The sequence below is a fragment of the Oncorhynchus gorbuscha genome, linkage group LG19 (genome assembly GCF_021184085.1).
Source record: "Oncorhynchus gorbuscha isolate QuinsamMale2020 ecotype Even-year linkage group LG19, OgorEven_v1.0, whole genome shotgun sequence".
Lineage (NCBI taxonomy): Eukaryota > Metazoa > Chordata > Actinopteri > Salmoniformes > Salmonidae > Oncorhynchus > Oncorhynchus gorbuscha.
Window position 1 is genome coordinate 15,777,352 of NC_060191.1, and position 14,980 is coordinate 15,792,331.

General features: G+C 44.3%; 1 protein-coding gene across 6 annotated transcripts in view; it reads left to right on the forward strand.

The window, feature by feature from the left end:
- LOC124006089 (epithelial discoidin domain-containing receptor 1-like) overlaps positions 1-14,980 on the forward strand; it is an 87,003-nt gene that overhangs the window by 61,469 nt on the left and 10,554 nt on the right. For 5 of the 6 annotated variants that reach the window (XM_046315855.1, XM_046315853.1, XM_046315852.1 and 2 more), the window contains 5 exons: positions 315-564; positions 775-918; positions 2,069-2,122; positions 2,962-3,128; positions 3,392-3,593. In XM_046315855.1, coding sequence (XP_046171811.1) covers positions 315-564; positions 775-918; positions 2,069-2,122; positions 2,962-3,128; positions 3,392-3,593 — 817 coding nt within the window. The remainder of the gene's footprint in view (positions 1-314; positions 565-774; positions 919-2,068; positions 2,123-2,961; positions 3,129-3,391; positions 3,594-14,980) is intronic. The other variant, XM_046315854.1, reaches the window with a different exon arrangement.

Here is a 14,980-nt window from a genome sequence, read left to right on the forward strand (position 1 = left end):
TCATTTACCTTGAAATAAATTATCATTAAAAAAACAATTAAGTATATTGTTGTGTCTCAATGGGCCGGCCACTGGGCTATAAATAGGAGGTCAGGTCAGTCTGAGGAAAATGTCAGCTTGACGTTGAAACGTCAGTCACCTGTTTTCACCCTGTTCAATGGATTAAAGTGAGCTCTGAAGTCTCAACTCCTTTCTGCCTTGAATTAGTCCGTTTGGAAGTTTTTCTTGATAAGCCCTTCTCATTGTTAAATGTTCATTATCTTATTAACTCTTTATCCCCTTCCTCCCCTCCCTCTCCCCCCTCCCTCATCCAGGTCCACAGTAATAACCACCACACCCAGGGTGTGAGGGTCTTCAGTAAGGTAGAGTGTCAGTTTAAACCTGGCCTCTTACTCCCCTGGTCCTCGCCCCCCCTCTCCCTGGCTGTACCTCTAGAGGACCTGAAGGATCCCTCCTCACGCCCCATCTCCCTGCCCCTGGGGGGTCGCCCCGCCCAGATCTTACGCTGCCAGTTTGCCTTTGCAGACCGATGGATGCTCATCTCTGAGATCTCCTTCTACTCCGGTACGTTCAGGGTATTGCTCTCTTTCACTGCCTTTCATTCTCACTCCTCTTCTCTCCTTTTCTCATTATCTCTGTCATTTTAACGTCATCTCTCCTTTTCTTTCTGATTCTCAGTGTCTCTCCCCTTCTACTCTGTGGGATTCATGGTTATCTCTGATCATGTTAGGAAGTTGATCATCCTATTCTTGTTTATCCCCATCTCTCTCTCAGAGCCGTACGGGGAGGGTGTCGACCCCATGGACACGGGCTCTGCTCTTCCTGCTCCTCCGGTCTCCTCTGCTACTCCTCCTCCTCCTGTCTTCCCCTCCTCCATCAGCCCCGCCCTCAACCACAACTTCACTAGCATTCCCTCAGGTGAGTCACCTCTCCTTCACCACTTGTACCTCTCTCTCATCCCCCTGTTCGTCTCATCCCCCTCTCTTCCATTCATCCCCCTTTTGTCCCACGCTCTTCTCATCCCTTTCCCCTTTTCACACCTTTCCCATTTTCATCCCCCCTCCATTCCTAATCTCTCTCCTTTCCCCTCTCACCTCCTCCCTCTTGCCCCTTGACCCACCAGTTGTGATGAGTGTGGGCATGCAGTGTTCTAAGTCGTGTGTTTAAAGCATTTCCAGAAACATGCAATGACAAAACAGACAGGGTATAAGAAGTAACCACACCAGTACTGGATATCACCATAGAAAGGAGCCATGTGTGAGCCGCCTCCTCCTCTGTCCATCATGCTGTGTTAAAGCCCCTGGCCTCCGTCCAACTTCACACAACAGCCGTCTACACTGCAGCTTTGTCTGGCAACATGGTCGTCTACACTGCAGCATGTCTGGCAACATGGTCGTCTACACTGCAGCATGTCTGGCAACATGGTCGTCTACACTGCAGCGTTGTCTGGCAACATGGTCGTCTACACTGCAGCGTTGTCTGGCAACATGGTCGTCTACACTGCAGCGTTGTCTGGCAACATGATCGTCTACACTGCAGCTTTGTCTGGCAACATGGTCGTCTACACTGCAGCGTTGTCTGGCAACATGGTCGTCTACACTGCAGCGTTGTCTGGCAACATGGTCGTCTACACTGCAGCGTTGTCTGGCAACATGGTCGTCTACACTGCAGCGTTGTCTGGCAACATGATCGTCTACACTGCAGCTTTGTCTGGCAACATGGTCGTCTACACTGCAGCTTTGTCTGGCAACATGGTCGTCTACACTGCAGCGTTGTCTGGCAACATGGTCGTCTACACTGCAGCTTTGTCTGGCAACATGGTCGTCTACACTGCAGCGTTGTCTGGCAACATGGTTGTCTACACTGCAGCTTTGTCTGGCAACATGGTCGTCTACACTGCAGCTTTGTCTGGCAACATGGTCATCTACAGAATAATACATCTTTATTTTCCACGTGGAGTTGGACGTCTCATATGCTACAAATTATCATGCTCTCATGCTTTTCAGTACCTTGAGAGAAACTCTCTTCTCCTCTGTATGATCACTCCTTCCATCCCTCGTTCCTCTAGAACCCCCCACCACCAACCTCATGATGGACAGCACGGGTAACAGCACACTGTCAGGTGAGAGAGAGGGGGTGGAAAGAGGGAAAGGACATTTCCCCTGATAACTGGTCTGTTTAACACAGCTTAGAGCTGTCCTGAGACCATGAGGGGTTCAGAAGGAAAGAAAATAGGGAGGGAAGAAGGGCAGGAGGGAAGGATTATGGGATGTGGAGTTCATGTTTTGACTCTGGGCCAAAGAGTAACACACTAACACAGCATGTTGCTTTGTGGTACCTCATCATATTCACATACAACAACACCACTGCTTCCTTCCTGTGATCTCCCTAACTGCATGTTGACAGAACCAACGGAACCACTGTGGAACTAAGGAACATCAGACAATTACAGGCCTTTTTTTATTTAAGAGGGTGGCAGTGTGTAGTGCTATGTCTGTCTTAACGGCTGGCGAGAGAGAGACTTTACACTGTTTTGCATGTTTGAGCTGAACTCATAAACTGTGTGCATTCTATTTCCTATATAATCAGAGTTGCTGCTCTCATGCAAGGTGATCTGGAACAGAAAACACAGATAAAACATTCTGTCCCCAAGACCAGGCTTTCACAGACCTCCCCGGCATGAGCACACATACTGTACACACACAAAACATGAACACACATACTGTACACACACAAAACATGAACACACACACCAGACAGTCAGTGAGCTTGATGAAAGTATTTGGGTGTGGCAGACAGATGCAGTTCCCTCTCTGACTATACAGACTGTGCTAATACACAGACTGTAAAGCACATTAACACTTACACATTTACTGATGAAATACTCACTCTCTCACGTACCACATATACTGTCGCAAACACACACACACATACACTTCATTGCGTTTATGTTCTTCTCAGGGGCCGACTTCGATGCCATGACCCCGAGGGCGGGCCTTCCTGTCGCCAAGGACGACAGCAGTAACACAGCCATCCTGATTGGCTGCCTGGTGGGCATCATCCTGCTGCTATTAGCTGTGATCGCGGTCATTCTGTGGAGGCAATACTGGAAGAAGATACTGGGCAAGGTGAAGGAGGAAGGCTTTCAGCAAGACTTTCAAAATGGCTACCACTATCTGTCTCACGTATCTTCACATTCTTACTTAATGTGCGTGTTGGCCTTTCAGGCTCAAATTAGTTTGTCCAGTAGCGTGTGTGTGTGTGTGTGTGTGTGTGTGTGTGTGTGTGTGTGTGTGTGTGTGTGTGTGTGTGTGTGTGTGTGTGTGTGTGTGTGTGCATGCGTTGGCTTGCGTTGTGTGTGTTTTGCTAACCCTCTCCTTGTCCTCTCCAGGCCCAGGGCAGTCTGTCCAGTGACGAGTTGCGTGTCCATCTATCCGTCCCCTCGGACAACGTGGTGATCAACAACACACACAGCTACTCCAGCCGCTACCAGCGTATACACACATTCCCTGACGACAGGGACAGGGAGCGCTGTGACGGAGAGGGAGAGTACCAGGAGCCCAGCGTACTGCTCCGACCACGAGACAGCAACGGTAAGACATGGTCGCAGTTAGACCGCAAACACACAGAGAGTGTCAGTTTGACTGAGAGATCGAGATACATAGGCGGGCGGGCGGGCGGGCGGGCGGGCAGGCAGGCGAAGGAGATGTGGTACTGAAGAGTAAACACACAAAGGAGAAGGAGATGTGGTACAGAAGAGTAAACACACAAAGGAGAAGGAGATGTGGTACTGAACAGTAAACACACAGAGGAGGAGATGTGGGAAATAACAGTAAACAGTAAACACACAAACGAGAAGGAGATGTGGTACAGTACAGTAAACACACAAAGGAGATGTGGTACAGTACAGTAAACACACAAAGGAGATGTGGTACAGAACAGTAAACACACAAAGGAGAAGGAGATGTGGTACAGAACAGTAAACACACAAAGGAGATGTGGTACAGAACAGTAAACACACAAAGGAGATGTGGTACAGAACAGTAAACACACAAAGGAGATGTGGTACAGAACAGTAAACACACAAAGGAGATGTGGTACAGTACAGTAAACACACAAAGGAGATGGAGATGTGGTACAGTACAGTAAACACACAAAGGAGATGTGGTACAGAACAGTAAACACACAAAGGAGAAGGAGAGGTGGGAAAAACAACAAAGGAGATGTGGTAAACAGTAAACACACAAACGAGAAGGAGAGGTGGTACAGAACAGTAAACACACAAAGGAGAAGGAGAGGTGGTACAGAACAGTAAACACACAAAGGAGAAGGAGAGGTGGTACAGAACAGTAAACACACAAAGGAGAAGGAGAGGTGGGAAAGAACAGTAAACACACAAAGGAGAAGGAGAGGTGGTACAGAACAGTAAACACACAAAGGAGAAGGAGATGTGGTACAGAACAGTAAACACACAAAGGAGATGTGGTACAGAACAGTAAACACACAAAGGAGAAGGAGATGTGGTACAGAACAGTAAACACACAAAGGAGATGTGGTACAGAACAGTAAACACACAAAGGAGAAGGAGATGTGGTACAGAACAGTAAACACACAAAGGAGAAGGAGAGGTGGTACAGAACAGTAAACACACAAAGGAGAAGGAGATGTGGTACAGAACAGTAAACACACAAAGGAGATGTGGTACAGAACAGTAAACACACAAAGGAGAAGGAGATGTGGTACAGAACAGTAAACACACAAAGGAGATGTGGTACAGAACAGTAAACACACAAAGGAGAAGGAGAGGTGGGAAATAACAGTAAACAGTAAACACACAAAGGAGATGTGGTACAGAACAGTAAACACACAAAGGAGATGTGGTACAGAACAGTAAACACACAAAGGAGAAGGAGATGTGGTACAGAACAGTAAACACACAAAGGAGTAGGAGATGTGGTACAGAACAGTAAACACACAAAGGAGATGTGGTACAGAACAGTAAACACACAAAGGAGATGTGGTACAGAACAGTAAACACACAAAGGAGAAGGAGATGTGGTACAGAACAGTAAACACACAAAGGAGATGTGGTACAGAACAGTAAACACACAAAGGAGATGTGGTACAGAACAGTAAACACACAAAGGAGATGTGGTACAGAACAGTAAACACACAAAGGAGATGTGGTACAGTACAGTAAACACACAAAGGAGATGGAGATGTGGTACAGTACAGTAAACACACAAAGGAGATGTGGTACAGAACAGTAAACACACAAAGGAGAAGGAGAGGTGGGAAATAACAGTAAACAGTAAACACACAAACGAGAAGGAGATGTGGTACAGAACAGTAAACACACAAAGGAGAAGGAGAGGTGGTACAGAACAGTAAACACACAAAGGAGAAGGAGAGGTGGTACAGAACAGTAAACACACAAAGGAGAAGGAGAGGTGGTACAGAACAGTAAACACACAAAGGAGAAGGAGATGTGGTACAGAACAGTAAACACACAAAGGAGATGTGGTACAGAACAGTAAACACACAAAGGAGAAGGAGATGTGGTACAGAACAGTAAACACACAAAAGAGAAGGAGAGGTGGTACAGAACAGTAAACACACAAAGGAGAAGGAGATGTGGTACAGAACAGTAAACACACAAAGGAGATGTGGTACAGAACAGTAAACACACAAAGGAGAAGGAGATGTGGTACAGAACAGTAAACACACAAAGGAGATGTGGTACAGAACAGTAAACACACAAAGGAGAAGGAGAGGTGGGAAATAACAGTAAACAGTAAACACACAAAGGAGATGTGGTACAGAACAGTAAACACACAAAGGAGATGTGGTACAGAACAGTAAACACACAAACGAGAAGGAGATGTGGTACAGTACAGTAAACACACAAAGGAGATGTGGTACAGTACAGTAAACACACAAAGGAGATGTGGTACAGAACAGTAAACACACAAAGGAGAAGGAGATGTGGTACAGAACAGTAAACACACAAAGGAGATGTGGTACAGAACAGTAAACACACAAAGGAGATGTGGTACAGAACAGTAAACACACAAAGGAGATGTGGTACAGAACAGTAAACACACAAAGGAGATGTGGTACAGTACAGTAAACACACAAAGGAGATGGAGATGTGGTACAGTACAGTAAACACACAAAGGAGATGTGGTACAGAATAGTAAACACACAAAGGAGAAGGAGAGGTGGGAAATAACAGTAAACAGTAAACACACAAACGAGAAGGAGATGTGGTACAGAACAGTAAACACACAAAGGAGAAGGAGAGGTGGTACAGAACAGTAAACACACAAAGGAGAAGGAGAGGTGGTACAGAACAGTAAACACACAAAGGAGAAGGAGATGTGGTACAGAACAGTAAACACACAAAGGAGATGTGGTACAGAACAGTAAACACACAAAGGAGAAGGAGAGGTGGGAAATAACAGTAAACAGTAAACACACAAACGAGAAGGAGATGTGGTACAGAACAGTAAACACACAAAGGAGATGTGGTACAGAACAGTAAACACACAAAGGAGAAGGAGATGTGGTACAGTACAGTAAACACACAAAGGAGATGTGGTACAGAACAGTAAACACACAAAGGAGAAGGAGAGGTGGGAAATAACAGTAAACAGTAAACACACAAAGGAGAAGGAGATGTGGTACAGAACAGTAAACACACAAAGGAGATGTGGTACAGAACAGTAAACACACAAAGGAGAAGGGGTACAGAACAGTAAACACACAAAGGAGAAGGAGATGTGGTACAGAACAGTAAACACACAAAGGAGATGTGGTACAGTGCAGTAAACACACAAAGGAGATGTGGGACAGTACAGTAAACACACAAAGGAGAAGGAGATGTGGTACAGAACAGTAAACACACAAAGGAGAAGGAGATGGGTACAGAACAGTAAACACACAAAGGAGATGTGGTACAGTGCAGTAAACACACAAAGGAGATGTGGGACAGTACAGTAAACACACAAAGGAGAAGGAGATGTGGTACAGAACAGTAAACACACAAAGGAGAAGGAGATGTGGTACAGAACAGTAAACACACAAAGGAGAAGGAGAGGTGGTACAGTACAGTAAACACACAAAGGAGAAGGAGATGTGGTACAGAACAGTAAACACACAAAGGAGAAGGAGATGTGGTACAGAACAGTAAACACACAAAGGAGAAGGAGATGTGGTACAGAACAGTAAACACACAAAGGAGAAGGAGAGGTGGTACAGAACAGTAAACACACAAAGGAGAAGGAGAGGTGGTACAGAACAGTAAACACACAAAGGAGAAGGAGAGGTGGTACAGAACAGTAAACACACAAAGGAGAAGGAGAGTTGGTACAGAACAGTAAACACACAAAGGAGAAGGAGATGTGGTACAGAACAGTAAACACACAAAGGAGATGTGGTACAGAACAGTAAACACACAAATGAGATGTGGTACAGAACAGTAAACACACAAAGGAGAAGGAGAGGTGGTACAGTACAGTAAACACACAAATGAGATGTGGTACAGAACAGTAAACACACAAAGGAGAAGGAGAGGTGGTACAGAACAGTAAACACACAAAGGAGAAGGAGAGGTGGGAAATAACAGTAAACAGTAAACACACAAAGGAGATGTGGTACAGAACAGTAAACACACAAAGGAGATGTGGTACAGAACAGTAAACACACAAAGGAGAAGGAGATGTGGTACAGAACAGTAAACACACAAAGGAGTAGGAGATGTGGTACAGAACAGTAAACACACAAAGGAGATGTGGTACAGAACAGTAAACACACAAAGGAGAAGGAGAGGTGGGAAATAACAGTAAACAGTAAACACACAAACGAGAAGGAGATGTGGTACAGAACAGTAAACACACAAAGGAGATGGAGAGGTGGTAACAGAAACAGTAAACACACAAATTAGAAGGAGATGTGGTACAGAACAGTAAACACACAAAGGAGATGGAGAGGTGGGAAATAACAGTAAACAGTAAACACACAAACGAGAAGGAGATGTGGTACAGAACAGTAAACACACAAAGGAGATGGAGAGGTGGGAAATAACAGTAAACAGTAAACACACAAACGAGAAGGAGAGGTGGTACAGAACAGTAAACACACAAAGGAGATGTGGTACAGAACAGTAAACACACAAAGGAGAAGGAGAGGTGGGAAATAACAGTAAACAGTAAACACACAAACGAGAAGGAGATGTGGTACAGAACAGTAAACACACAAAGGAGATGTGGTACAGAACAGTAAACACACAAAGGAGAAGGAGAGGTGGGAAATAACAGTAAACAGTAAACACACAAACGAGAAGGAGATGTGGTACAGAACAGTAAACACACAAAGGAGATGTGGTACAGAACAGTAAACACACAAAGGAGATGTGGTACAGAACAGTAAACACACAAAGGAGATGGAGATGTGGTACAGTACAGTAAACACACAAAGGAGATGTGGTACAGAACAGTAAACACACAAAGGAGAAGGAGAGGTGGGAAATAACAGTAAACAGTAAACACACAAACGAGAAGGAGATGTGGTACAGAACAGTAAACACACAAAGGAGATGTGGTACAGAACAGTAAACACACAAAGGAGAAGGAGATGTGGTACAGAACAGTAAACACACAAAGGAGAAGGAGAGGTGGGAAATAACAGTAAACAGTAAACACACAAACGAGAAGGAGATGTGGTACAGAACAGTAAACACACAAAGGAGATGTGGTACAGAACAGTAAACACACAAAGGAGAAGGAGATGTGGTACAGTACAGTAAACACACAAAGGAGATGTGGTACAGAACAGTAAACACACAAAGGAGAAGGAGAGGTGGGAAATAACAGTAAACAGTAAACACACAAAGGAGAAGGAGATGTGGTACAGAACAGTAAACACACAAAGGAGATGTGGTACAGTGCAGTAAACACACAAAGGAGATGTGGGACAGTACAGTAAACACACAAAGGAGAAGGAGATGTGGTACAGAACAGTAAACACACAAAGGAGAAGGAGATGTGGTACAGAACAGTAAACACACAAAGGAGAAGGAGAGGTGGTACAGAACAGTAAACACACAAAGGAGAAGGAGATGTGGTACAGAACAGTAAACACACAAAGGAGAAGGAGATGTGGTACAGAACAGTAAACAGGAGAAGGAGATAAACAGTAAACACAAAAGGAGAAGGAGAGGTGGTACAGAACAGTAAACACACAAAGGAGAAGGAGAGGTGGTACAGAACAGTAAACACACAAAGGAGAAGGAGAGGTGGTACAGAACAGTACAGAACAGTAAACACACAAAGGAGAAGGAGAGGTGGTACAGAACAGTAAACACACAAAGGAGAAGGAGAGGTGGTACAGAACAGTAAACACACAAAGGAGAAGGAGAGGTGGTACAGAACAGTAAACACACAAAGGAGAAGGAGAGGTGGTACAGAACAGTAAACACACAAAGGAGAAGGAGAGGTGGTACAGAACAGTAAACACACAAAGGAGAAGGAGATGTGGTACAGAACAGTAAACACACAAAGGAGAAGGAGATGTGGTACAGAACAGTAAACACACAAAGGAGAAGGAGAGGTGGTACAGAACAGTAAACACACAAAGGAGAAGGAGAGGTGGGAAAGAACAGTAAACACACAAAGGAGAAGGAGAGGTGGTACAGAACAGTAAACACACAAAGGAGAAGGAGAGGTGGTACAGAACAGTAAACACACAAAGGAGAAGGAGATGTGGTACAGAACAGTAAACACACAAAGGAGAGGTGGGAAGTAACAGTAAACACACAAACGAGAAGGAGATGTGGTACAGAACAGTAAACACACAAAGGAGAAGGAGATGTGGTACAGAACAGTAAACACACAAAGGAGAAGGAGAGGTGGTACAGAACAGTAAACACACAAAGGAGAGGTGGGAAATAACAGTAAACAGTAAACACACAAAGGAGAAGGAGATGTGGTACAGAACAGTAAACACACAAAGGAGAAGGAGATGTGGTACAGAACAGTAAACACACAAAGGAGAAGGAGATGTGGTACAGAACAGTAAACACACAAAGGAGAAGGAGAGGTGGTACAGAACAGTAAACACACAAAGGAGAAGGAGAGGTGGTACAGAACAGTAAACACACAAAGGAGAAGGAGATGTGGTACAGAACAGTAAACACACAAAGGAGAAGGAGAGGTGGTACAGAACAGTAAACACACAAAGGAGAAGGAGAGGTGGTACAGAACAGTAAACACACAAAGGAGAAGGAGAGGTGGGAAATAACAGTAAACAGTAAACACACAAACGAGAAGGAGATGTGGTACAGTACAGTAAACACACAAAGGAGAAGGAGATGTGGTACAGAACAGTAAACACACAAAGGAGAAGGAGAGGTGGTACAGAACAGTAAACACACAAAGGAGAAGGAGAGGTGGTACAGAACAGTAAACACACAAAGGAGAAGGAGAGGTGGTACAGAACAGTAAACACACAAAGGAGAAGGAGAGGTGGTACAGAACAGTAAACACACAAAGGAGAAGGAGAGGTGGTACAGAACAGTAAACACACAAAGGAGAAGGAGAGGTGGTACAGAACAGTAAACACACAAAGGAGAAGGAGAGGTGGGAAATAACAGTAAACAGTAAACACACAAACGAGAAGGAGATGTGGTACAGAACAGTAAACACACAAAGGAGAAGGAGAGGTGGTACAGAACAGTAAACACACAAAGGAGAAGGAGAGGTGGTACAGAACAGTAAACACACAAAGGAGAAGGAGAGGTGGTACAGAACAGTAAACACACAAAGGAGAAGGAGAGGTGGTACAGAACAGTAAACACACAAAGGAGAAGGAGAGGTGGGAAATAACAGTAAACAGTAAACACACAAACGAGAAGGAGAGGTGGTACAGAACAGTAAACACACAAAGGAGAAGGAGAGGTGGTACAGAACAGTAAACACACAAAGGAGAAGGAGAGGTGGTACAGAACAGTAAACACACAAAGGAGAAGGAGAGGTGGGAAATAACAGTAAACAGTAAACACACAAACGAGAAGGAGATGTGGTACAGAACAGTAAACACACAAAGGAGAAGGAGAGGTGGTACAGAACAGTAAACACACAAAGGAGAAGGAGAGGTGGTACAGAACAGTAAACACACAAAGGAGAAGGAGAGGTGGGAAATAACAGTAAACAGTAAACACACAAACGAGAAGGAGATGTGGTACAGAACAGTAAACACACAAAGGAGAAGGAGAGGTGGGAAATAACAGTAAACAGTAAACACACAAACGAGAAGGAGATGTGGTACAGAACAGTAAACACACAAAGGAGAAGGAGAGGTGGTACAGAACAGTAAACACACAAACGAGAAGGAGATGTGGTACAGAACAGTAAACACACAAAGGAGAAGGAGATGTGGTACAGAACAGTAAACACACAAAGGAGAAGGAGAGGTGGGAAATAACAGTAAACAGTAAACACACAAAGGAGAAGGAGAGGTGGTACAGAACAGTAAACACACAAAGGAGAAGGAGAGGTGGTACAGAACAGTAAACAGTAAACACACAAACGAGAAGGAGAGGTGGGAAATAACAGTAAAGAACAGTAAACACACAAAGGAGAAGGAGAGGTGGTACAGAACAGTAAACACACAAAGGAGAAGGAGAGGTGGTACAGAACAGTAAACAGTAAACACACAAACGAGAAGGAGAGGTGGGAAATAACAGTAAACAGTAAACACACAAACGAGAAGGAGAGGTGGTACAGAACAGTAAACACACAAAGGAGAAGGAGAGGTGGTACAGAACAGTAAACACACAAAGGAGAAGGAGAGGTGGTACAGAACAGTAAACACACAAAGGAGAAGGAGAGGTGGTACAGAACAGTAAACACACAAAGGAGAAGGAGAGGTGGGAAAGAACAGTAAACACACAAAGGAGAGGTGGTACAGAACAGTAAACACACAAAGGAGAGGTGGTACAGAACAGTAAACACACAAAGGAGAGGTGGTACAGAACAGTAAACACACAAAGGAGAAGTGGTACAGAACAGTAAACACACAAAGGAGATGGAGAGGTGGTACAGAACAGTAAACACACAAAGGAGAAGGAGATGTGGTACAGAACAGTAAACACACAAAGGAGATGTGGTACAGAACAGTAAACACACAAAGGAGAAGGAGATGTGGTACAGTACAGTAAACACACAAAGGAGAAGGAGATGTGGTACAGTACAGTAAACACACAAACGAGAAGGAGAGGTGGTACAGAACAGTAAACACACAAAGGAGAAGGAGAGGTGGGAAATAACAGTAAACAGTAAACACACAAACGAGAAGGAGATGTGGTACAGAACAGTAAACACACAAAGGAGAAGGAGAGGTGGTACAGAACAGTAAACACACAAAGGAGAAGGAGAGGTGGTACAGAACAGTAAACACACAAAGGAGAAGGAGAGGTGGTACAGAACAGTAAACACACAAAGGAGAAGGAGAGGTGGTACAGAACAGTAAACACACAAAGGAGAAGGAGAGGTGGGAAATAACAGTAAACAGTAAACACACAAACGAGAAGGAGAGGTGGTACAGAACAGTAAACACACAAAGGAGAAGGAGAGGTGGTACAGAACAGTAAACACACAAAGGAGAAGGAGAGGTGGTACAGAACAGTAAACACACAAAGGAGAAGGAGAGGTGGGAAATAACAGTAAACAGTAAACACACAAACGAGAAGGAGATGTGGTACAGAACAGTAAACACACAAAGGAGAAGGAGAGGTGGTACAGAACAGTAAACACACAAAGGAGAAGGAGAGGTGGTACAGAACAGTAAACACACAAAGGAGAAGGAGAGGTGGGAAATAACAGTAAACAGTAAACACACAAACGAGAAGGAGATGTGGTACAGAACAGTAAACACACAAAGGAGAAGGAGAGGTGGGAAATAACAGTAAACAGTAAACACACAAACGAGAAGGAGATGTGGTACAGAACAGTAAACACACAAAGGAGAAGGAGAGGTGGTACAGAACAGTAAACACACAAACGAGAAGGAGATGTGGTACAGAACAGTAAACACACAAAGGAGAAGGAGATGTGGTACAGAACAGTAAACACACAAAGGAGAAGGAGAGGTGGGAAATAACAGTAAACAGTAAACACACAAAGGAGAAGGAGAGGTGGTACAGAACAGTAAACACACAAAGGAGAAGGAGAGGTGGTACAGAACAGTAAACAGTAAACACACAAACGAGAAGGAGAGGTGGGAAATAACAGTAAACAGTAAACACACAAAGGAGAAGGAGAGGTGGTACAGAACAGTAAACACACAAAGGAGAAGGAGAGGTGGTACAGAACAGTAAACACACACAAAGGAGAAGGAGAGGTGGGAAATAACAGTAAACAGTAAACACACAAACGAGAAGGAGAGGTGGTACAGAACAGTAAACACACAAAGGAGAAGGAGAGGTGGTACAGAACAGTAAACACACAAAGGAGAAGGAGAGGTGGTACAGAACAGTAAACACACAAAGGAGAAGGAGAGGTGGTACAGAACAGTAAACACACAAAGGAGAAGGAGAGGTGGGAAAGAACAGTAAACACACAAATGAGATGTGGTACAGAACAGTAAACACACAAAGGAGATGTGGTACAGAACAGTAAACACACAAAGGAGATGTGGTACAGTACAGTAAACACACAAAGGAGAAGGAGATGTGGGACAGTACAGTAAACACACAAAGGAGATGTGGTACAGTACAGTAAACACACAAAGGAGAAGGAGATGTGGTACAGTACAGTAAACACACAAAGGAGATGTGGTACAGTACAGTAAACACACAAAGGAGAAGGAGATGTGGTACAGTACAGTAAACACACAAAGGAGAAGGAGATGTGGTACAGTACAGTAAACACACAAACGAGAAGGAGAGGTGGTACAGAACAGTAAACACACAAAGGAGAAGGAGAGGTGGTACAGAACAGTAAACACACAAAGGAGAAGGAGAGGTGGTACAGAACAGTAAACACACAAAGGAGAAGGAGATGTGGGACAGTACAGTAAACACACAAAGGAGATGTGGTACAGTACAGTAAACACACAAAGGAGAAGGAGATGTGGTACAGTACAGTAAACACACAAAGGAGATGTGGTACAGTACAGTAAACACACAAAGGAGAAGGAGATGTGGGACAGTACAGTAAACACACAAAGGAGATGTGGTACAGTACAGTAAACAGTAAACACACAAAGGAGAAGGAGATGTGGTACAGTACAGTAAACACACAAAGGAGATGTGGTACAGTACAGTAAACACACAAAGGAGATGTGGTACAGAACAGTAAACACACAAAGGAGAAGGAGATGTGGTACAGTACAGTAAACACACAAAGGAGAAGGAGATGTGGGACAGTACAGTAAACACACAAAGGAGATGTGGTACAGTACAGTAGACACACAAAGGAGATGTGGTACAGTACAGTAGACACACAAAGGAGAAGGAGATGTGGTACAGAACAGTAAACAGTAAACACCCACCACACACACCCACACACACACACACACACACACCTACCCATACACATATACACACACACACCCACCCACCCATACACATATACACACACACCCACCTACCCATACACACATATACACACACACACCCACCTACCCATACACATATACACACATATACACACATACCCATATACACACACACACCCACCTACCCATATACACACACACCCAGCCATATACACACACCTACACACTCATACACACATACACCTACACACACACAGGGCATAAGAGACCTATTGTTGACTGATGGGAAGGAAAGAGGAAGAGAGAGAGCATTCCTAGTTGCTCCGCGCTGCAGGCGGCCGCTATGCTGTCTTTACTATCCACTGTGTCACTTTATACAGAAGAATAACAATATCACAGGAACATTATTATGCTGAATAACAGA